Genomic DNA, 24,666 nt, shown 5'->3' with positions numbered 1-24,666 from the left:
ATAGATATGATAAACTCTAATCCTCTTAAAGGAAAGCATGAATCTCCGAATTGCCGCAACAAGACTCCACCCGCTAGCACTCCCAATTGTGTCTCCTAATATACTCTGAACCACTGCAATTGAATCAATTTGCAGTTCAACATCACACACAATCCTTTTATACGAAGCACTTAAATTGCTAACACAATTTTATAATATTTTTCTAAAAATAAAAGGTCTAACGAAGGGGGTGTGCTTTGTTATTTGGGAAGAAGAAGAATATTGTATTAGGATAATTTGGGGGAAAATATTAAAAAAAAGGAATGGGGTGCATAAATAAAAATAAGGGGTGTGAATCTACATATCACAAACGTAATTAAATTTAAAACAATACTTGTGCATTAAAAAATTTAAAAATAATGACTAGTTTAAAGCCGTATATATTTGGTCTGATTACTTCTTTTCATGTTGTCCAGATTCAATTTGGAAATTTGTTTTAATTTTGAGAACAAATAGTAAGTGCTGCAAAACGCAAGCTCAGCCTCACACCATAATGTTTGGACGCTTCACGCTTGTATTGAACGTAGAGATTTAAATAAAACCAACATCTTATAAAGTCCCAAATTTTATTGTGTCTAAGATATATCCCATGCCACTTACAGACCAATATTAAATCAACAATAAACCTTTTATGTCATGCATTCATCCTCTCATGATTCCCTTAGTTTTATGATCACCATCTAATAGTTTTGACTTTCTATTGGATTACATTTTAGAAATTTTATAGTTGGATTTGTGTCACAGCATAACTCTTCTGCACAAATTCGCATGTAATACAATGGTTAGTTAGGCACATTAGTTGTCCATATATATATAGCATTTCCCTAATCTAAATACAAGCATATCCTGTATATGGAAGTTTCAACATCTGTTTAACTTTAACTGATCTATCTTTCAGGGTGTTTCTGATGAAGAAAGGTTTGATGTGAATGAGTCTTATGAACCAAGATGGATCATATATTTCAATTTCACAACATCAGGTACTATAACTAGCTTTGAAAATCTTCTAATTAGTGAAAAGAACTTGGTCAAAAGTTTGGAAAGGACTCAATTCACTACAAGAAAAATGACTTTTACCTACAGTCAAAATCTATCACTAGAAGTCCAAAATCTGTAGGTAGATGTATAAAAGACTTTGTCCTACAGACATTTTTTGCGTCAACTTTGAGGGGGTATACAGTGACAACTAATAGTCTGTCACTATAGACTTTACCTACGGATATATTTTTACCTATAGTCAAATTTAACTATCACTATAGGTAACACCTACTATTTCAAATGTGTAGGTAAAAGATATTAATTTATACCTATAATCTCTAACTGTAGGTAAAAGTCAATTTACTTGTACCTACAGTTTTATGTAGGTAAATGTCATATAATAATAATAAAACTAGTTCCTAATTACACTCTTTGTTGATTATAATTTTTAATTAAATATGTATGAGCTTATTATTATGCTGCACAAAGTTAGAGATCTGTTGCAACATGGCCTTTGAAAAGTTACAACAACCTGCAAAAGGAGTTACATCATGTATAACATATAAGAAACTGAGCAAGTGGACAATTTCCATTCAAATATACATAATGTTCAATAGAAATAGGAGAGAAAGAGAACCTTCTCATTTTGTGTAAACAAGCAATCTAGCAGAAGGGTGCGATCATCAACATTTAATGCTTGCTTAAGCAAAACATGTACAGAGTCTGCACTTGGAGGCTTTGCTGGGACAGAAGATTCTTGCTCTATATCACTCCTTGATTTGTTCCCATCCAGAACACTTAGACTAGCAAGTTTCTCTCTCATTGTTGGCTCATTCAAATCATCATCAAGAAGGACTCCTTCAGCAGCCTCATGTTGATCTATATTAAATGATAGTACAAAAAATACCAATCAATTCTTAAATATACTCAGATGGTGGTACCGTGGTAGTACTACTGCTCATCATGCCAAAGAGTAAATTTTACATAAACTAATGGAGGATGTCTTATGGGAAGTGTAGGACCTCTACACAGACTTCCTGAATTTAAATCACACTTCCAAACTTGAAGATGTTTACCCTTAAAATCTGATGTAACTAAATTTTTGGCATCACTCGATATAGAAATGTGCTCTACATTTCCCTGTTGAGGAATAAAACTAAAATGTAATGATGCTTTTAACTTGTAAAGACATATATTCATATCCAGAATAAGTAATGAAGATTACTAAATCATTAGGGAACTTCAGAATCTCTTACCCAATTTCCCAGCTTATAACCCGTGGTCTAGAGCTGACAATAGCTAAATATTTTTCATCTGGAAAATTAGAAAAGAAACAAGTGTCAGTTGTCATGCAATAAGATGAATGAATATGATGGACAAGCTCTAGATGAAATTAGCATTCACCATGCGAGAAAGCCAGAGAAGTAATAGACTTTTTTGTGATTTTAAATTCCTTTAAAAGCTCTCCTATTTCAGTATTAACCATCGAATAGAGCTTCAAAAAATATCCTTACCTTGAAGAAGCCCCTGAGACTCCGCTCGAAGCTGTTTTAGATTTCAGGCCTAGATTCGCTGTTTGACTGCGTCAAGTGTTCTTCGCCATTTCCTGATTCGGAAAAAATGTAGCCAAAAATATATATATAAAACACCAATATATATAGTTTTCATTACACGGAAAATGACTTATATGTTGAAGAGTCATTTCTAGAGCTAGAGTTTAATATATATATATATATATATATATATATATATATATATATATATATATATATATATATATATATATATATAGTTTTCACTACAAGGGAAGAATAATAATATTTACTGATTTAATCATTTGTATATACAGTTATCTCTTCTCAGATGAATCCGAGGAATTTTTTGAGGGAGAGACCTGTATTAATCATTTGGCTACATTTAATTATTTTTTATTTAGCCTCCTATAGTTCAGTTGAAAGATGACATTTAATTATTTAATTACTGTTTTCTCAAACATTGTGCAGGTAAGACAATTAACCTGCCAATATTTACTGTTTTCTCAAACAACTGATTATGTGTGAAACAGGTGAGTCACCATCCAACTGTCGTTGGCTGCCACTGTGAAGGTAGAGGTTGGAAATTTTGGGCTGACAGTAACATTCGGTCAAAGTTTTGGGGAAGGTTAATTCAGCTTGACCCAGTGGCTAGAGTTTAATATTAGCTAGAGTTCCATCTTAGCAACACTTGATGACCTTTAAAATGCAAATTAAATTGCTTACGAAGGCAAACTCCAATATCAATTAAAATAAAAAGATCACAAGCATATAAATATAATTATATAAGATATTACACCAAAATCTGATATTTCTAATGATTTTAAACGCTTAAAACTAACAACCACTCCCAACAAATCTTAAACTTGCAAAATTATAAGAATTAAAATTAATTTTTTTTCAAATATAAAAACCAAATTCAGAATTGAAATAAATTATAAACACAAAAATGTATTTAAATCCTTTAAATTTCACATCACAACAAAAAAATTAATAAAAGACCATAACCTTAATTTGAGAATCCTGTGTGCTCCCTATAGAATTGCTATTGGCATTAGGTTACGTACACGCCACATGGCATTGTTGGATATTCATTGTTGACTATCCACAAAATATTCATCATAATATAGTAGTTCAATAATTCACCAAAAAAATATATAGCAGTTCAAACTTCCATGTTTCAAAAGCTCAATTTTAGTTACAGAGAGAATTCATCAAACATTATTGTTTACCTCGATAAAAGATACCCTAATCAAAAACTCTGAGGATTCCTTCATAGTCTGAACCCTTTTGAATATTGTCTCCATCACCTTGGGTATAATTCCATCGACATTTCCCTCTTGAATGTCGTTTCTTTAAGTATTTTTTATTCTGTTCTCCAAAGTTTCACTTCGGTAATCTCTACAAATAATTTCAACACGAAAAGAACAAACAGATATGGAAAAGGAGAATTTTATTACAAATACAACATGATTCAGAATACAATAAAAGATCTCACACGTCCACAATAAACTATAGCTAGCTAGGGGCACTTGATACGAATAATGTGCCTATAGCTTCTTTATTAGTGACCTTCATTCACATAATTTCCCAGTGTATATAAAACTCTTCCTAATTCATTTATATTGAGCTAACCACACCCTCCTCTGATTCGGATGCCACAATACCATTATGTGATAATAATGTACGCCGTGGGAGTGAAATGAGCAATGAGTAGGTGAAATCATTATGTGACTAGGTTCTGTGAATGGTTCATACCTGTCTCCACTTTCTGTTGCTGTCATAAATGAGGCAGGAAGATTGTTGGGGCCCTTGTAGGTTCCAGTCCCAGCCTCATTCTTGATGAGAGAAGAATGGCCTTGTGTGAAGGCACTGAGTCCTTGCTTAGTGGTTGCATTTCCAATATCAACCACCTCACCGAGAAACGATTTCTTATTATCCTGAGAAGGCGCTTGGAAATTCGTGTTCCCAAACCCTTCTATCCGTCTATTGAGACCAGCAGCAGCAGCAGGAGCCGGAAGAGGTTGCTTATTGGTATCATCTGCAGAAAAAATGGCAGAGATGGCCTCTTGAGCAGTGTCTCTCATAGCCTTGTTGAATGCATCGCCTTTGACAGGATCCGATTGACCCTTGTAGTGTAACAACTGACGAATTGCCACCGAATGTCTCTGCATTTCCCTTCTAAACTCCACACCACACTTTCCAACCGCATATTTGATCAATCGTAAAGTCTGTCCAGTGCAATCACAACATAACATGATAGTAATGATTTAAATCTGATTTGAATAATATTCCATTCAAATTGTGCGTACCTTGTGTTTGACGATGGGACTTTTATGGTCGAGGCGTTTAAGGATGAAATCTGAGAGCTCCTTGACAATATTAGCGGCGACGGAAGGCAAGGTGGCGGCGCCGCCGTCGACGTCCTTGACGGGAAAATCGAGAAGGTCGTCGATGTGGTCAAAGAAGCTGCCACAGTCTATCTCATCCATGAAGTTAGGTCCAACCATTTTCTTGACAATTGAAAATTTCCTGAGAAAATTCAAACGCGGAAAGAAAATTAGAGTGTGAAACAGAAAATGAATATGGAAAAAAGAAAAATCACAGTGGCTTTTGTTGAATGTGGAGATTGTGGCGCATGTTAGGCATTTAAAGATTTTTCTTTGGAAATAATTAGAGAGAGAGAGAGGGACAAAAGTTAAGAAAAGGTAACTGACTCGTTTTTTTATTACTAAATTACTTATTACTTAATTTATGAAATGAAAATCCGAAATTGAAGATTTTCGCATGTTACTGAGAGCTGGTCCAAATATCACAATATGAATATGGCATTTTGATATTATCCAGAAAGACCTTCACTTTCTCTCTCTCTTTTTTTTTGTTTCCTTTGAAGTAATCAATTTGAAGATACGGAATCCCATTTTTGGCTTCCTCATTTTTCCAAAGAAAAAATTGAATGGAAATGGAAACATTTTAAAAATTGAGGCAAAGTTGAATAAGGCCAGCCAGCAAACCTTGTATGTAATTTGGCAATTCAAAACCTCCAATATTTTGGAAAGAAAACTGAAATAAGCAAGAGGGAAACACAAAAAAAGATTACAACATTAAAAGTGGATGGAATCGGTACAAATTCGCGATCGGTGCATCCAAGCATAAACTCCGAATGTGAATGAAAATTTTGAATAATTATTAACTAAAAATTAATTTAAATTGAATGATTATTTTTTGAGATTGAGTATTTACTAAAAAAAACAAGAGATTAGTATTCAAATTCAAATAGTCTTAAAGAGTTTTACCTACACCAACAATCATAGGTATAAGACTTTTGAAGTTATACCTACACCAACCAATTATAGGCACAGATTTTCTGAAGTTTTATCTACATCACGTAGTTGTAGGTATAAGTTTTTTAAAATTTTGCCTACACTGTGCTTCTATAGATAGTAATTCTTTTGAGTTTTACCTACACTAATCAATCATAGGCACAAGTTTTTTTGGAGTTTTACCTACACAACATAGTTGTAGGTAGAAGTATTTTTTTAGTTTTAATGAATTTGCCTACACCAAATAATGGTTGGTACAAGTGGTTGAGTTTTACCTACATTAGTCAGTTGTAGGTAAAAGTATTTTTGAGATTTACCTACACTAATTTATGTCTGTAGCAAAAATGCGTCTGTAGGCATAGGTTATTTTTCTTGTAGTGATTTTGTAAATGTACATAATGTGATTAATACAGGTGGCTTTGCTATTCTTACTTGCCCTGAAAATCTTCAAAATGTTCCTAACTAATGGTGAAGTAAGGGAAGGATTCCAACAAGTTCAAGTGATTTTAGAACAAGCTCCACTACTGCCTAATAAAGATGATTTTCTTTCTAGTTGGGGTTTATCTTATGAATCACTCTCTAATGAAGAAGAGGATCTCACAATGTGGCTTGCAGGGATTTCTTCTATGGAAGGTAAGTCATCAAGGGAAGGGAAAACTAGGAATGAACTCCAGCATTTGCTTTGATACTCAAAGGGATTGCTTTCTCCCATGTGGTCATTTAGCAGCATGCTTTGCATGTTGAACAAGGTTAAACACTTTTATATTTATTTCAACATTGTTTCCACCCACAATGTTAAAATTTCAAGTTGGCCAACAAGAAAGTATATATATATATATATATTCAACAAATCTTTATAGCCAATAATTATTGATAAAAATAATAATAATAGAATTATCATTTTTTTATCAGTGGAAAAGCAACAAAAGAAAACAGCAAAATAATTTTGGTAGTAATTATGTTTAGGAAAATGGAACTATAACTTTAAAGTTTCAAAAAACATATTCCTTTATCATTGAGGAGAGCTTGAATTAATGTACATAAAATAGAAATATATTAGTAAATATGTTTTTGTTTTGTTTTATGATAGAAAGAGTTTCATGTATTAACATTAATTTTGAGTTGGTTTAAATATATTTCGGTCCCTAATATATACTAGACTTTTACATTTGATCCTTAATAAAAATTTTCTTTCAATCAGGTCCCTAATATTTGAAAACTTTTGTTGGAGATCCCTGTCATTAGTCGAAATCCGTTATCTACTTACGTGGTCGTTAACTGGACACGTAGGCATGTGATGTGTGGTGCCACATGTAATCTTTGTTTGTATAGGATTACACGTGTACTAACTCCCTTGAACCCCCCCCCCCCCCAAAACCCTAGGTAGAGAGCTCTTCCTCACTCTCATTCGCAATGGCCGCAACAACACGTTCTCTCGTCACCGCGCAAACCTTCGACAGTGACATGGCTACCAACACCTCTGCCACCGTCCCTATCCCTAATGTCATGACTCATGAAGTCCTCCATCCGCCCGACCATCATCAACTTCGTACACTCCAACATCTACAAGAATAGTTGACAACCCTATGTCGTCAACCACCGCATCGACGACCAGACCTCTGTCGAGTTCTGGGGAATCGATCGTGTCGTCTCCCATATCCCTCGTGTTCCAAGGCGACAGAACCCATTGTGTTGCCTAGGGAGCCTTCGGAAACGTGTGTCGTGGTGGATGCATGTTTGCCCCAACCAAGATTTGGCGTCGTTGGCACATGAAAATCAACATGAACCAGAAGCGTTGCGTTGTTGTCTTCACCATCGCTGCCTCCTCCATTGCCTCCTTCATCCTCACTCGCGGCCACTGCATCGAGTCCACCCTGGAGCTCTCACTCGTCGTTAGCGACTCCGAGACCCAACCGTGAAACCGAGTGAAGTCCACCAAACAGAATCAATTTTGCTTTTCTTGCTTTCATATTCAGATTTATTGTTACTATTTGTTGTGGTTTGATGTTTTTGGGGGGATTTTGGGTTTTTTTTGTGGAGATGTGTTCAAATCGGTGTTTTTGTTTTCTCGATTTTTTGGTTTGATGTTTTGTTGTTAAGATTTTGTTGGTTTATATCTATTCTTTCATCCAACTTGTTTTCATTTAGTCCAACCATTGAGAAAAAAAATAAAACACCATTGATGGCACACTGGTGGGATATAAGAAAGATGAAGAGTGATAGAGACAAATAGGAGAAAGAAGAAAGGGGCAAAACAAATAAAGAAGGAAAAAAAGTAGAAAAAGAAAAAATCTTGACCATCATTTTAAAAGATAAAAAACCTTTTTTAAAAAAATCCTCAAAAATAATACGACGTCGATTTTACTTTTTTTTTAAAAATAAACTTTTTCTTATATATAATTCTACTCAAACAAAGATTACATGTAATATCACATGTAACATGATTATGTGTTCGGTTAACGACCACGTAAGGAAATTGAAGTAAGGAAAAATTTTACAATTTAATGTGTCATAGGTGTATTGTATCAAATAAGATTATAAGTTTCTTATCCTAGTCACCTTCCCTCCTTTTTTCTTTTTTTGGCGTAACACAGTTAAATCACCAATTGATGTATGTGTATCTAAGAGGGGAAAGAAATTAGATGTAGTCACCTTCTCTCCTTGTTCAGTGATTTTTTTTAAGCAATTGTTCAGTGATTTCGAGAAGCATGTGTTTGACTTTTCGGGTTTAATTATAATCAATATCAATTATTTTTCTTTTTTTAAAGAAAAATTACTTTTTATAAGGTTAAAATAATTTTCTTGCTCTAATTTATTATTTAAATTTAATTTGATCATTTAATTTTTCTGATTCAATTTAATTCTTTAATTTTTAAAACTAATTCAATTTGATCATTTCGTTTAAAGTAAACTAACAGTGTACTTAAGAAGTGTGTATTTTATGATAGTTTAAAATTATTTAATGATAATTTTAAACCGTCACAAAATAAGATTTCTTAATATCTTTGACCCAATTTATACTGTAAGACCAAATTAAATTGTTTTTATAAAATAAATAACTAAATTAAACTTCAAAAAAATTAGAAAAACAAACTGAATTAAAAAATAAATTTGATGAATAAAACTAATTTAACCTTTTTATGACCTATAAACTTATATGTCCTTCTAAAAAATATTAATTTATATACTTATGAAACTCCAATCCATTATGAAATATTTTATTTTATTTTCTTTCTTTTATTGGAAACTAGTTGGTTACCGCGGGTTACACCAGGAACAAATACACAAGTCTATCAAAAGGGTAGAATTTTTTTATACATAATTATTTAATAAATATTTAAGTTTTAATAAATAATAATTTTTAAAAATAGTTTTTGTTTATTTAATAAATAAAATTAGAGATATAATCTGTTACTAATTTTTTTTAACAAATATCAACTTAAAAACATACTTTTTTATTAATATTTTTTAATTTTTAATTTTCTTTTTTTTATGTTATATATACACAATAACACTAGGGTTGACAAAATAGATGAGATGGGCCAGCATAGCCCAACCCATCGGGCCTAATAGTGAAAATGTCTCCATCGAAGCTTGGTTCATATTCTTCCGAGTTGGAATTTCTTAGGCACAATCTAGTTATTAAGTTGTGGACTTATTAGGTTCCCGAGTCATTGCGCCTATTAATGCCAATTTAAAAATTAGTAAAAAAAGTTGAAAAATTGATTTTATTTTAAAAAAATATAAATTAATTTACAAAGACAAAAATTATTTATTATGTATTTATGCATTCTAACACTGTTGTTGACACAATTTCTCGAAAGTGGTTCAAATTCTCTCTAAGTCCTTGTACAAGTATTGACAAAGTCATTTAAAGTATGTTTAATAAATATTCAAATTAGTAATATTACTTTAGGTTGACACTTCTTGTGGACACTTATTTTATGTTTAATGAATATGTTTTACCTTTTAAAAATATAAAGTATAATATAAAATTATAAATTATATTAATAAATTATTATATTTTATTTAATACTTTTTAAATATTACTAATCAGGTCAGCTTGACCCAAGTTCATTTTGCCCGTTGTGAATGGGTTGGGCCAAACAAAGACTCATTTTTATTTGGGCTACTTTTTTTGAATTCAAATTGACCTTAATTGAGGATGGATCCATCCAATCATGTCCATTTTGTCGATTCTATGAGTGCTATTAGACTCGAATTGATCATCAACTTAGTGAGTTATCAATTGACTCACATGATTCGGTCTATATTAAAAAAAATTAATAAAATATAGATTTATAAACTTAAGATTTAAAATTTAATAAAATTTAACATATTTAGAAGCATAATTATAAACTTATTTAAAATTTGAGCATGCAAGATATTTTTTTAGAAAGTATATATAAACTATCTTAAGTTAGAATTTAAAATATATTTTATTATTATAGTACAATGAGAAGCATGTAATCAAATGCACATACAAATGAGTGAAAGAAAAATAAAAAATAATAACAATTTTATCATCTCAAATTTTAAGATATAATTATGCTTGGTAAAAAATATTAGTATAAAAACAAGTCAATTATAAGCTATAAATTTATCTTTCTAATATGAATAATGTTGTTCAGTTGTAAAAAAAATCTAAAAAATATATGACTAATTTAGTCAATCGGATAACTAAATCGTATGCAGAAGCGTTTCAACTTGTGACTCAAACCGATTAAATACTCAATTCTCATGCCAACGGATGAACCCGGGTCAAACCAAATTTAATAACTATGATCCTAAATAACAAATCCTAAAGGAGAAAGTGGGGGGGGCCAAGTCCCTGCTTGCCTCATTAAATCCGTCCCTACTTATACCGATCTTTTTGCATGTTCTAAAACAATTTTTATATATAATTCTTTATTTAAGAATAACTAATAGAGATTATTATTATATTTTATTCAGGTGAAACAAAACTAAACAATAGAATAATAAAAAAGAAATATGCTGATATTCACAAACATTAAAATTAATTTCCATGTGATGTCGTGGACTTTTTTTGTTTTATATTTAAATATAAAATTAATATAATACAAATGAAAAAGCAAATAAATTAATTTTTAAAGTAAAATATTATAAATTATACTAAAATTACACATATTAAAATACAAATTTGATGCTCATATTTTACTTAGTCCACAATTTCGCTGGGAAAAAAAATGTTAATAGCTAAGTTGAGGACGTGATACTATAAAAAAATGTTCAGCGCTAAATTGACCATTGATAATTATATAAACTTTTTAAAATACTTCTATTTAATTTTTAAAATACATTATATTTTTATATTTGACTTTTTTAGTTTTCTTAAAAATATAAATGAAATATATGAAATTACATATTTAGAAAGGATGAAAATAAAATAAAAAAAATTTAAAAAAAATGTTTTCCTAAACTAAGCAAGCCATAATTTAATCATTAAAGTATACTTTTTTTTTCTCTATAAATGTAATTTCATTCTTCATAACCTAACTTTACTTTTATTATAAACTAGCATGTAACCGTGCGATTGCATGTGTCATGTTAATTTTTATGCATGTTTTAATCGACTTATATATACTAATAAATTGATATATATTAAATTTATCAATGTAATGCACAACTATAAATTAATAAATATGAATCCATAATAAAAAAACTCAAGCTTTTCATTTCTTTTCAAGAATGTCTCGCGAAAAATTTGTATTTATTCTATAATTATTATAATTACTTGTTCAAATACAAAAATAGAGTGCGTAATTTTTTGTATTTGTTCCATATTGTTCAATAGTATGTAATATACAGTTATATAAAAAATATTAATTTGTTAAAATACATTTTCTATAAAAAATACTTTTACTAAAAGAGTTAAATAGTCACTGTAATTTTATTTAAATATTTAATTGAAATATTATTTTGTAGTAAATATATTAACTAATTAATATATTTTTTAAGGAAAATATAAATTCTATTGAACTATAATTAATTTGTATAAGTAATCATATAGATTTTTCATTCATTTAATATTTAATATAAATAATAACATTTTTTATGAAATAATGAACATATTGTTAAATGAATGATTTCAAGAATATAAATTTTATAAATAAAACATATAAATTGGTATTGTAAAAGAAAGAAAGAAAAATATTAAAAGAAAGAAACATAAAAGAAATAAGCAAAAAAATGCAAAAGAGAAAAAAAGAAAATTGTAGGATTTTGACAGACAGGAAATTTTGACACTTGTGTAAGACGAGATGGATAAAGAGCATTTCATTTCCAAGTGTCTTCAAAGGTGGTAAACTATATTTTGAAGAAGCGTCCAAATGTCATAACTGCAAACAGTGCTGACTCGAGTTTCGGGCGGCAAGCCTTGTCCACCATGTGTTTGGTAAAATTTCCAAATCGAGCGTGCCTCCACTTTTTCTCTGTCATGCAATCATGCAGCACCAGACAAAGCAAAGCCAAAATATATCCCATCATCACACATAAACTCTCTCAACGTTTCAAAATTCAAACACTTCCCCACGTGGCTTCTCATGCAAATGCCACCACCATATCATTGCATATGGGAGGGACCCTTTACCACCACGAGAAAAAAACAACTAAAAAGACTAAAAGTGTGTCTCAAAATAGGACCCCGCCTTTTCCACAAGTAACTGCATGTGCCACTCAACACCACAACCACAATGCACCAAAACAACTCTTTTTCTTCTTCTTCTTCTTCACCATTCTCAATTCTTTTCTTCTTCTTCTAACATGGGACCCTCTTCCACGCACACTCCTCGTTCCCCTACGTACTTAATTCCCTGCGTTATAGCTCTTGCCCTCTTCTCCCTCACTGGACTCCTCCTCTACAAGGTCCTTTTTTTTCCCCACCCCATCATTTTTACTTCCCTACTAACTTCCCATTTTCCTTTCTTATTCGCTTTGTAACGTTTTTTCGCGCTTTCACTAACTTCTCCTTCTCTGGATAATTTCGTCGAACAGGTGGACGACGTCGCTTCGCGCACCGGAACGGTGGTGGGTCACAACCTAGAACCGACGCCGTGGCACGTCTTCCCTCACAAGCCCTTCGACGAGGAGTCCCGCCAGCAGCGCGCGTACAAAATCCTACAATGCTCCTACCTGACGTGCCGCTACGCCGCTGAAGCCCTCGGCGGAGCACGGCGGAGAACCGGCGGCGGCAGGGAGGAGTGCCCCAAGTTTTTCCGGGCAATCCATCGGGACCTGGCGCCGTGGTCGGAGAGCCGGATATCGAAGGCGCACGTGGCGGCGGCGCAGCGGTACGCGGCGTTCAGAGTGGTGATTGTTGAAGGGAAGGTGTTTGTGGATTGGTACTATGCTTGTGTGCAGAGTAGGGCAATGTTTACACTGTGGGGGTTGTTGCAGCTTATGAGGAGGTACCCTGGGATGGTGCCAGATGTGGATATGATGTTTGATTGCATGGATAAACCTTCTGTTAATAAGACTGAACACCAAGCAATGCCTTTGCCTCTATTTCGGTATTGCACCACAAAGGAACACTTTGACATCCCTTTTCCGGATTGGTCTTTCTGGGGTTGGTAAGATTTTCAATTGGGTTGTGCCAAAATGTCATTTCTTTTTCTCTTGTGGCTTTGTGTGGGTCATTCAATTCAATGCCTTTGATTTTTGAATCCACCTGTTTGTTGTGTAATGGGTATTTAAAAGGATATTTTATTCACCTTTAAGTTGACAAGCCTGGTATGACATGGTTCATGGTTGACGCATAAGCTTATATCTCTAGTAGTGGTAGTCTTGTCTCCTAAGCATGAGATCAGATGTTCGATCTCTAGATTCATTTGTAAAGAATAAAATCTGTTGGAAATTGTTAATTTTTTAAATAGATCTCATTATGTTTGTAAAGAATAAAATCTGTTGGAAATTGTTAATTTTTTAAATAGATCTCAGTATGTTGATATTAGTCTCTGACTTCTAGTCGCGAGTTCATGAAGAGAAAAAAAAAGTTCACCTTTAAGTTGAATGTACACTGCACTTTTTGGTTCCTTAAAAATTTAAAGACATGTGCATTGTTATTTGTGTGTTTTGAAGACAAACTCTGAAAAGGAATGTTTTTTTTCTTCCAGAAATTGGGACGGGACATACTAGGACTAATGCTATATGATGAGTATCATAGCATTCACCCTTAATTTAAATGCATACTGTGATTTGAATTTATTAAGATTTATGAGTTATTATATCTTATTTGTGTATTTTAAAGATAGAAATTTTGTTTTTTCTTATGCTAGAAAGTTGTGAGAGGAGAGCTTGTGTTAAAAAAGACAATCTCTTTTCTTTTGCCAAATTTTTAGATCTCTTTTGAAATGCAAAAGATCACTTTGGAAGTAAATAAAAATAAAAAGGCTTGGTTCTTCTTGAGTGAGTGAAAAAGTGAAGATAATCTCTAAAAAAAAATGGCGGTTCGCGAACTTACCGTAGGACTAATGTAAATTAACTATGTTAATGTGTTATAGTTTAGTGAGAAGTGCATATTAGACACTTGGTAATTCTGGTGTGTTTGTTTTGACTTGAATCGTGAATCTGTTGAACATTTGTTGCTCAGGTCAGAAATAAACATACGACCCTGGCAGGAAGAGTTCCCAGATATCAAGCGAGGTTCTCGATCTGTTACTTGGAAAAATAAGTTACCATGGGCATACTGGAAAGGAAACCCTGATGTTGCATCTCCTATTCGTACTGAATTAATAAATTGTAATGATTCTAGGAAGTGGGGAGCAGAGATTATGCGCCAGGTTAGATTAAATTGTTTTGCATAATTTGGACCTTAATTGTGTTTTGTAATTTCAATATGCTTTGCTTACCAAATTAATTATGTCAGATGTGTATGCTGATATGATATGCATTGCAGGATTGGGGGGAAGCAGCTAGAAATGGCTTTAAGCAGTCAAAACTTTCAGATCAGTGTAATCATCGGTGAGTATTAGATGTGTCACAACTCACAATGCACTCTAAATATAAATGGATTCTTTTGAACATTAATAATGCACATTATAGAACAATTTCCTGATGCCTCTTCATTTTAACAATGCTTAAACATATATAGAAGAGCAAATTAAAAAGTTACACAAAGTTGGGTGTCATTAAGTTATATTTGTGTTCCATTTTGAAAAGCCACATTTATTGTAGGATTTTATCTTATCACCCTTTCCATCATCCCCTCATATGTCTTCTTCCTGCAGGTATAAGATCTATGCTGAAGGGTATGCATGGTCTGTGAGTTTGAAATATATTCTCTCATGTGGTTCTGTTGCATTGATTATATCACCCCAGTATGAAGATTTTTTCAGCCGTGGCCTTATTCCAAACCATAATTTTTGGCTTGTTGATCCTCTAAATCTATGTCCATCTATAAAGTATGCTGTAGAATGGGGGAACCAACACCCAGTAGAGGTATTTCTTTACTCATTGTTTAATATTTCTGTCATTATACCTTCTCTCCCACTCTTTTTTAAGTATTCCATATATTGGTGTTCATAAAGAACTAAAAGAAGCTAGAACTAAAAATCTAAAATTTTGTTAGTTAAGCAAACATTAGCACATGGAGGTTGAGGTGAAAAAAAAAAGGCCCACATGTTTAGGATTATATGTTGAAATACATTATGATTGTCCAATTTGTGTAGTTGAATTTTCAAATCCAAATGGTTGGAAATCGGATGAATGTTCAATTTAACTGCTCAAAATGAATTGCAATAGTGATTTTTTTTCTGAAAATTTCAAGAAAGACCATGATTATTAGGAATGAGGATTGTCTCATGTCAGTAAAGAACATGACATATCATGTTATGAGGGACACACAAATAAATTAATGGACCCTACACAAATAATGAAAGGTCCTACTATAATTATTTGGCATCTTTTTCTCTCATAACGTGACATTGCCATGTTTCTTACCAACATGAAAAGGATTCAAATCCTGTCAATCTTATTTAGTTTTGTTACTGCAATTAGCCGTGAGTTCCGGATACCTTAATCATTGAACTTTTAAAATGTTTGTGTGAGAAAATGTTTTCTTTTTAATCGGCAAATGTTAATTTGTTAGTTTTGTAAGAAATGTCAATTGGGGAAATTCGAACCTGCCACCTCTTCCCCCTCCCTTCACCCTTCCTCAACCACTGAATCAACCTTATATCTACTTTGCATGAGAAAATGTACCCCAATGAATTTGATTATTTATATAGTTGCATTTATATTGCTACAGGCAGAGGCTATAGGGAAAAGAGGGCAGGATTTAATGGAAAGCTTGAACATGAATCGAATTTATGAATACATGTTCCACCTTATTTCTGATTACTCAAAACTTCAAGACTTCAAGCCTACTCCACCACCAACTGCCCTGGAAGTTTGTGTAGAATCTGTGCTTTGCTTTGCTGATGAGAAGCAGAGGATGTTCCTCAATAAATCATTTACATTCCCTTCACATAAACCTCCTTGCAATCTCAAACCTGCCTAGTTATATCACCTCTTAGTTTACACAACAAATATACTAAAGGATTTTACACATCCAAGAATATGGAAACTCCCAGTGAACATTACACGTTATTTAATAGTGTAAAAATATAGTGCCTTTTAGGTTATCATTTACAAGATTTAGCTTTAGTAATAGGCCATCATCATTTATCAGAAAACAACACCACAGGAATTTCATTTTCATTCTCTTCCCGGTCATTCTTTTGTTACTCTGTTTTTTGTTTTCTTATCTTTGTCTTTCCCTTTTTTTATTTTGCATAAATTTCTTAAATCACAACTAAATTAAGATAAAACAATCCGAGCCAATATACAATGTTGTAACTTGAGTAAAATTCTAGCATGGTTGATCATCATAATGGAGATTCGATAAGAATCCTTTTCATCATAATGTCTGCAGCCAACACACCCAAACCAATAAAAACTTGATGGTCGAATAGTCATAGACTATTACGCTTTCAACTACAGAGACAGTAAAACTATAAAGGTAAGACCATGTGGGGGAAATGCATAACTGACCAATTTGTTGATAATATTTCATATCACATGCAACGTGTAATAATAGTAGTCAAGGGCTTGCAATGGAGGAGTACATTATGATTCAAATACCTAAGAGTATGTTTGGATGAGGTAATTTAAAATTCTAAAGAATTTTAAATTTTGAAAATTTCAAATGCTTTAATTTAAATTCTTCCATTTTTAAAATTTTGTGTTTGGCTAAAAGATTAAATTTTTTCATTTTTAAAATTTTGTGTTTGGATAAAGAAATTGAATTTTTTCCAATTCCAATTCCAATCCAATCCAATCCATTAATAATGAGGATAATCACGTGAAGGCAATTCGAGATCTACGAAAGAGGACATCATCTCGGCACAGGATTGAGGGCGAGAGTAGTGGTCGATGGTGTCGTAGGAGAGTCCATTGAGGTTGTCGCAGAGGGAGCAGGACCATGACCAGGACCAGGATCACTGCTCGAGCTTGCAGTAGGTGTTGAAGTAGGCCCAACAGTTCTCTCACTGGGGCAAGAGGTCATCGTCAGAGTTGTACGACAAAGCACGGGTGTTCTCGTTGGTGGCGGCGAACGGCATGACAGTGACACCTCAGAGCAGGTTGGAGCCCTCGCGGGCGTCCGTGTCCATTGGGAAACACAACACTGTGGACCGCGTTGCCATGCTTCTTCTTCCTTCTTCCTCAGCCCAAGCATTATGCTCGCTCACTGTGCTATGAGATCAGTGCGTGGAGATTGAGTTAGACTCGTTCCCCCACTTGACTCACTCGATTACAAGAGCGTGAATTTTGGTTCAAGAGAAAGAGAGAAGAGAGAAGACAAATCAAAGAAAGAGAGAAGTTCAAGAGTGAGATGTGCCTCTGTCCACAGAATTTCCAAATTCACTCTTTTGAAGATAGTTTGAAATTCTATTCTTTCAACTAATTAAAATCCCTTTTAAAATTCTAAAATTTTGAATTCCTTTTACTAAAATATCCAAACAATTATTTTTAATAAAAAAAGAATTTAATTCCCTGTAAAAAATACATTACCTAATTAAATTATCCTATCCAAACACACTTTAAGTGATTTTCAATAGTAATATGATCAAAATAGCGGCATTTCATACTCTAAAACAGCAGCACTACTATGTTAGGCTTGAAAGACTAAATTTATTATTTTTTGAAAAAAAAAACTTAATTTTATTCATTAAACATTCACACAGAAGTTACCTCCTCTTTGATACTTTGGTCCAATACACAAGAAATAAGTTTTTTTTGATAAGAAGCAAGTTGTAATATATTTTACACTATAACTTATTTTTTATATACATGACCAGAGGTAGTATTATTTAACACATCATAAGTTTTATTTTGATATTATTTTTTTCTTTAATTTTTTTTTTATTTTTCCATGTTTTGTTCTTTTTTTGTTTTCTTAGAACCTTCCAATGCACATTCTCTTAACTTTTATCTAATCTGTGCAACTTAAGATTTATTATTTATCATTTTTTAGAAAAAAATTGGGTATTTCTTTATGAGTATTAATTCTTAGCATAAATATTTAATTTGTAGAGTTTAATTTTATAACAGGGTAAAGATTTTTATATTATTAACCAATAAAAAATAATCTTATAGTATATAATTTTTAAAATAATTATTATAAACATCAACAAACATATCCTAATATAATAACTATTTTTTTTATTAAATTCTTAATTTGTGTTGTTATAACATTATTGGGATGCAGTAAAAAAAAAAAACATTTTTGGGACTGACGGTAATGCGCCACTATTCAAGATTGATAAGTAAATTTTGAATTAGCTTTTATCGGGTTGAAATGCTTGAGGAGTCTGGTTTGTTGTTTAAAAAGCAATTTGCTTATCTATTCAGAAACTTGCTTTTCATTTGATTCCTTCCCATATGGATCATATCAAACTTGCACGCATGATGGTGCAAGAGCCATGTTGTAAAATGGGTTAAATTAAGGAGGGAGAACATAGTATGCAATGCAATTGCATGTATGTTGAAGTTTCTGCCAGAAATAAAATTCTTTCTTGATGATCTAGTAGTGAAGTTCGGTATATAATTTTCTTGGAAGCCACTCAAATGCAATTTTGAATCCTTCCACAAACAAAAAAATAAATAAATAACAAATTAATAACTAACATTATATCATTACATGTTTTTGAGATTGATGCGTATTCAAATTCAAAATCTATAGCTTATTGGAGACATATATATGCCGTTATAAGCATGGTTTAAACAACCAAAATAATGGAAATTTGTATAAATATCGTATATTAAGTTGTAACAGCATCTTCTAGTTTCACAAGTAATGGATCAAAGAAAGAAAGGAGCCAAAAATCAGACTTTTCGGCCATTCAATAGATAATGGAACCATGGCGGGGAAGTTTACGACACCAAGTAAGGAGAATTAATGCTACAACACTTTTTGAGTCCACTAACTACGTTTGCTATTTATCTATCTCAATCAATCATTCTTAGATAAATGTGTGACTCTAAGTACCGGAATCAACCATCATTCAAGCTTTAACTTCTAAAGAAAATCTTGCAAAAAAAAAAATTGTAGGATATTCTTAATTTCCATAAGCAAGATGAGTACATAAATCGAGACTTTATTATCTTCAAAGAGCTAAGTACGGAAGAGGCTAAAAAGAAGATTCAATCTTGAAGTACCAATGAACAATTGTTTGTTGGCAAAGTCTATGAATACATTAGAGGTGTCAAGCCTTAGTTGGTGTTCTGTTATATGGAATCCAACAATCAATCCCCCACTAAGATGTCTTTCATTATGTGGTCGGCTGCTTACTCTTGACAAAGTTGCTTTTTTTGAACAAAGGTTCCCTCTGCCTTTTATGTTCAAATGAGACTGAGTCAAATGCTCATTTGTTCTTTTCTTGCAGGAAATCTCTCTAAGTTTGGATTCACATTTGTAATTTGGCTCCTTTCCGCAGGCGTTTCACTTCCTTACAGCGCATTACTGACTCTTTAATTAGGGGCAGATCCACATCAGGTGTTCAAGGAAAATTACGTTGTCTGGCTATAGCAATTACAGTCTACTGCATCTGGTTGTCTAGGAACAAGCTGATTTTTGAAGATTATTAATAGAGGTTATTACCAAGATTAAGTTTCTTATGTATAGACAAGCCTACCTGTTGCATTTGTTTTAGCATCTTGATATAGCTCTTCTTGTATTAGGGAGACTTTTGATTTTCTCTAACTGCGGAGTATGCCCCGTTTATTGTTATATCATTTTGGATTTAATATAATTTACATTTTTCCAAAAAAAAAATACATAAATCGAGTGAATTAAAAAAATTCTTTCAAAAACAAGTAATTATTTTCTAATATTAATTTCAACGCTATAACTTATCTTGAGGAAGGAGCTTAAATTGTCACAATTTAATATCAACCCAAAGAAATGCCTATATACAATACAGCTTGCTTAAATGAATTACTTATCTAAATTTTGTGAATCCTATAATTCACTTAGATTTAAAAAATTTACACAAAAATTTACTTCAATACTAAAGTGAGTGCTTAACTAAAAGCATATTAAATTTTGTAATTAAAAAATAATTATTTAATTGATATGAATGAATTAAACAATAATTATTTATATAAATAACTTATTTAAGTAATGCATTATCAAGATGCTTTAAGAAACAAATCCAATTACAATCATCTAGGACAGATCACCATCTCTTGCGTATAAGCATGAAGGCCGCTGGATCCGTTGAAAACGGGCTTAAATCAATGTGTCCCAACGCGGTTTTGATCTCAAAATTGGCAGCATTTGACTTACCTTAACACTAATTAATTCTGCATGCCCCATGCCTACTTGGCCAGGAATTAAATTAAGCAAAAAATGATGAGGCGAGCATTCGTTAAATTAAATTTATTCAAAATTGTTACCCAATCTGAATGGCTAGTACTTTTGGGCGGTTTAAGTAGAAACAAATAAGCTGGCCTCACTCAATAAGTCAAACTAGTGAAGTAACACCTACGGATATGTTTGGATTTCACGTGCGATGATTCAAAAGTATCTTTGAGTAAAATTAGTTTAGAATCATGATTGATTATTACTCAAAAATATGTTTAAGAGAAAAGAGCATGTTTAATTTCCAATCCAACTTGTGCACGAATTCCGATATCAAATCCAATGATTCACCACAAACTAAACAACAAAAAAAGAATAGAGATTCTTTTACAAATTTCCTTTTGTCACCAACATCTGGTTGCAACGAATACCTAAACATGCACTAAATTTTTGCCCGCAATCTTCATTTTGGTAAAGCAAGACTTGAAATATTTTTATATACTTTTTATAAACTTTAATTCAAACATACACTTCATCATTAATTTCTAACTGAACACCCGGAACTATTAAGTCATCTTCACATTCTAGCAAAATCATGTAATCAATTGCTAACTATGCAACAAAGTTTTAAATTGTGCTGCTATTTCATTCCAATTTTTTATATAGCAGGAAATTACAAATAATTTCAATGGTCAATAGTCATAAAATCTAAAAAACCTTAGAGGTTGTAACAAAAATTGTTGAGAATCACAATGGACCATCAATTCTTTTGCTCTTCTCATTATCTCAGATGAGAAATTCTTGTGTTTTCACCTAAAGTTCATACATGTACAATCCAAAGAATAATTTTAGGAAAAGGAAAAAAAATGAAAGAATTTCATGAGTGAATTTGAGGATAAGATTTTATTCAAGAGGGGCAGAGAATGAAGCAAAGGAGAGGCTAGTAGGGGTGCCCTCAATGAAAGCCAATGCTCTCTCCAAGTTAGCAACAATGTCAGTCATTTCAGGCCTCTCTTTTCCCTCCAAGTTCACACAATGCATAGCAGTGTAAGCCATGATTTGAATGGACTCAACCTCATTCACTTCTGGATGACCAACTCTATAATCCAACACACTCCAAAGCTCTCCTGATGCAATCTTTGGCCCTGTGTATTCCACCACCCCCATAGGGCCTGATCCATCTTCAGGTTTGAACACTGCTCTTTTCCCTGTGAGAAGCTCCAACATCACCACTCCTAAACCATACACATCACTCTTTGTGGTTAACACATTCAACACATAGTACTCAGGGTCTATGTATCCAACAGTTCCAACTGCTTTGGTGGTGGACATCAATTCTTGTTCAGTCTCATGCCAAATTTTTGACAATCCAAAGTCAGAAACTCTAGCATTCCAGTTTGAATCCAAGAGTATATTTGAGGACTTGATGTCCCTGTGGATAATGGGTGGAACTGCATAGTTGTGAATGTATTCAATTCCCCTAGCAGCATCCAATGCAATCTTGATCCTCATCCTCCAAGAATTCAAAATGCTGCTACTCTTGTCAACATTGTTCTTGTCATGCAAGTGGTCATAAAGTGAACCATTGCTCATGTACTCATAGACCAAGAGCCTCTCATCATTCTCCTCACAGAACCCAATTAGCCTCACCAAGTGCTTGTGGTGAAGCCGTGACAGCATGGTCAATTCTGAATCAAAAGCAATCTCTTTCTCCTGAAATTTCTTCTTCATGGTACTAGTACTATCTCCTCTCTTAATTGCAACTTCACGACCATCTCGTAGCATGCCTTTGTAAACACTTCCAAAGCTACCAGCACCTATTTTATTACACAATGAGAAGTTTTCAGTGGCTGTTGCAAGTTCAGACAATGAGAAACTCTCGGTTCTGTCCACACGCTTCGACGATGAACCACTCCTATGCCTCCCCAATCTTCTTGATCCCCGACTTTTGCTAGAAAATGTTCTGAATGTTGTTCCATTGGAACCAAAATTAGGCATGGGGATTATATCCACATATGCATCACTCTCTGAGCTAGTAGGCTTCACAGAATTATTATTACCTCCTCCTACTACTACTTCTTTTCTCCTCAACAAAAACCTCCTTGCACAAATCCAAATGAAATAGAGAATAGTGCATAACCCCACAAAAGCACCAACTGATCCAACAATAAAAAAAACCAAAAACTCCTTCAAGTTTTTGTTTTTCCCTCCACGTGAAGAAGGTTGTTCTTGATTTGGAACAGCTTGTGTTGTTGTTGATGATGATGGTGGAAGCAATGGAACAGCTAGTGGGATCTCAGTTTGACAAGAGTAACAAATACTCCCAGAGCCATGACAAAGAGCACCAGAATCAGGATATGTACCACAAGAACCACTACAAGCACCTTCAACACATGGACCTGGAAGAATCACACCCAATGGAACCTCACTAGGCACATGATGAAAAAACCTACCTTTACCCCAACACACCACTGTCAAATTCCTAGTTGTTAACCCACACACGTAATCCAAACCAGCAACAAGTGACTCAAAAGAAACACCTTTCACCACATTACTATCAAAACCACCACCCCAACACACAACAACACCGTTCCTAGTCCTAATTCCACACGTGAAATCTTCTCCCAAAGCAAGACCTGAAAAATGATCCAAAGAAGTTGTTAAAAAAACACCACCATTGTTGTTGTTGTTGTATCCTAGTTGACCAGAATCATTGTTCCCTTTACAAACCAAAGCCCCGTGAAGAGTCAAACCACACACATGAGACACCCCAGCAACCAAACTTGACATGGTGAAATTCTTAAACTCTCTGTGAATCTCATCACTAATACTACCTTTTCTATTTGCACCCTCGTTATCATCACCCCAACACACAACTCTTCCACTCTCTTTTACTATCCCACATGAAAAACCACAGCCACATGTGATGCTCCGAAACCTTAAACTCTCCGAAGGGGAACTGAACTGGGCCCCACCGCTTCCTCTCCAGCACCGTACCACACCGGATTGCACCTCTCTCGCGCAGACCTGGGAGTCGCCAACTGCCACGTCAGCCAACTGCACCACGTCGCTGTGGAAGACTCTCTTTGGGCGGAAGGAGGCAGTTGTGGCGGCGGTGTCCCAGCAGTGGAGGCTGCGGCCACCGGAGCGGAGGCCGCAGAAGAAGCTCCGGCCGCCGGAGATGGCGTCGAAGGAGGCGTTGGGGAGGGTGAGAGGAACGACGCGGCTGCCGTTGCGGGAGCACTGGATGCGGTGCTGGGGCTCCCCAGCGACGATGCCGCACACGGTGGCGGTGCCGTAGGTGACGGCGGTGGTGGCAGCGGAGCCCAGGCCGTGGACGGCGGTGACGGCGAGGATGGAGAAGAGGGAGAGGGAGAGAGTAAAGGGTGGTGTCATTGGGAAGGTGGAGGCTTCTTCTTCTTCTTCATTGAGAGGGGAAAAAAAATGTTACGAGTTTGAAGAAGAAAGTGCCACTTGCGAGAGAAAAGTCTCGTTAAGAAAATAAATGCAAAGTAAACATTCATAATAATAATATAATATTACCTCCTCATTCCCTAACTTTTGCCAAATTTGTTTGTATATCTCCCATTCATTATTTTACAATTTTGTTTAAAAAGTAATTAACATTACAAATTAAGATCTTTTCCTTCTCTCTGATTAATTGGTGTATTAGATTGGAAATTTGGAATTTTGAAATATTATTTTGACATATAAAAGTTTTAGATTTTAAAAGACTATATAAAAATGTTATTACTTTATACAAGACTTTTGTAATTAATGGATTACCAATCACATATTCATTATTTAGGTAGAAATTAATTGGATAAAAAAATAAGTATATGTCTCAATAATTTAAAAGGTAATTTTGTAAATAATTAATTTTTTAACAAGTTTAATATAATTAATTAAATTAATAAATTTTAATAATTATTAT

General features: G+C 33.5%; 3 protein-coding genes across 5 annotated transcripts; 1 reads left to right on the top strand and 2 right to left on the bottom strand.

The window, feature by feature from the left end:
• Nucleotides 1-1,064: 1,064 nt before the first annotated feature.
• On the bottom strand, nucleotides 1,065-5,328 carry LOC102670419 (protein MODIFIED TRANSPORT TO THE VACUOLE 1). 3 transcript variants are annotated; one of them, XM_026124442.2, is made up of 8 exons: nucleotides 4,862-5,328; nucleotides 4,308-4,780; nucleotides 3,782-3,950; nucleotides 2,532-2,623; nucleotides 2,274-2,331; nucleotides 2,094-2,157; nucleotides 1,655-1,896; nucleotides 1,065-1,549 (listed from the first exon to the last, which is right to left on the bottom strand). In XM_026124442.2, exons 1-3 carry the CDS (start codon nucleotides 5,057-5,059, stop codon nucleotides 3,905-3,907), a joined length of 717 nt encoding a protein of 238 aa, XP_025980227.1. In that variant the 5' UTR covers nucleotides 5,060-5,328; the 3' UTR covers nucleotides 1,065-1,549; nucleotides 1,655-1,896; nucleotides 2,094-2,157; nucleotides 2,274-2,331; nucleotides 2,532-2,623; nucleotides 3,782-3,904. The 3 variants fall into 3 exon arrangements, with proteins under 3 accessions (XP_025980227.1, XP_025980228.1, XP_025980226.1); XM_026124443.2 differs by lacking the exon at nucleotides 2,094-2,157; XM_026124441.2 differs by lacking the exons at nucleotides 1,065-1,549; nucleotides 1,655-1,896; nucleotides 2,094-2,157; ... (1 more) ...; nucleotides 2,532-2,623; nucleotides 3,782-3,950 and having other exon boundaries at nucleotides 4,046-4,780.
• A 6,944-nt stretch (nucleotides 5,329-12,272) lies between these two features.
• LOC100801873 (O-glucosyltransferase rumi) lies at nucleotides 12,273-16,588 on the top strand. Its single transcript, XM_003539278.5, has 6 exons — nucleotides 12,273-12,757; nucleotides 12,887-13,461; nucleotides 14,481-14,670; nucleotides 14,787-14,851; nucleotides 15,118-15,328; nucleotides 16,137-16,588. The coding sequence occupies exons 1-6, from the start codon at nucleotides 12,560-12,562 to the stop codon at nucleotides 16,386-16,388; spliced, it is 1,491 nt and encodes a 496-aa protein (XP_003539326.2). The 5' UTR covers nucleotides 12,273-12,559; the 3' UTR covers nucleotides 16,389-16,588.
• Nucleotides 16,589-21,244: 4,656 nt separating this feature from the next.
• On the bottom strand, nucleotides 21,245-24,275 carry LOC100802403 (putative serine/threonine-protein kinase-like protein CCR3). The gene has a single exon (XM_003539279.5). The coding sequence runs from the start codon at nucleotides 24,126-24,128 to the stop codon at nucleotides 21,636-21,638; it is 2,493 nt and encodes an 830-aa protein (XP_003539327.1). The 5' UTR covers nucleotides 24,129-24,275; the 3' UTR covers nucleotides 21,245-21,635.
• Between the last annotated feature and the right edge of the window lie 391 nt (nucleotides 24,276-24,666).

The sequence above is a fragment of the Glycine max genome, chromosome 11 (assembly GCF_000004515.6).
Source record: "Glycine max cultivar Williams 82 chromosome 11, Glycine_max_v4.0, whole genome shotgun sequence".
Lineage (NCBI taxonomy): Eukaryota > Viridiplantae > Streptophyta > Magnoliopsida > Fabales > Fabaceae > Glycine > Glycine max.
This window is presented reverse-complemented; position numbering and strand designations above follow the sequence as displayed.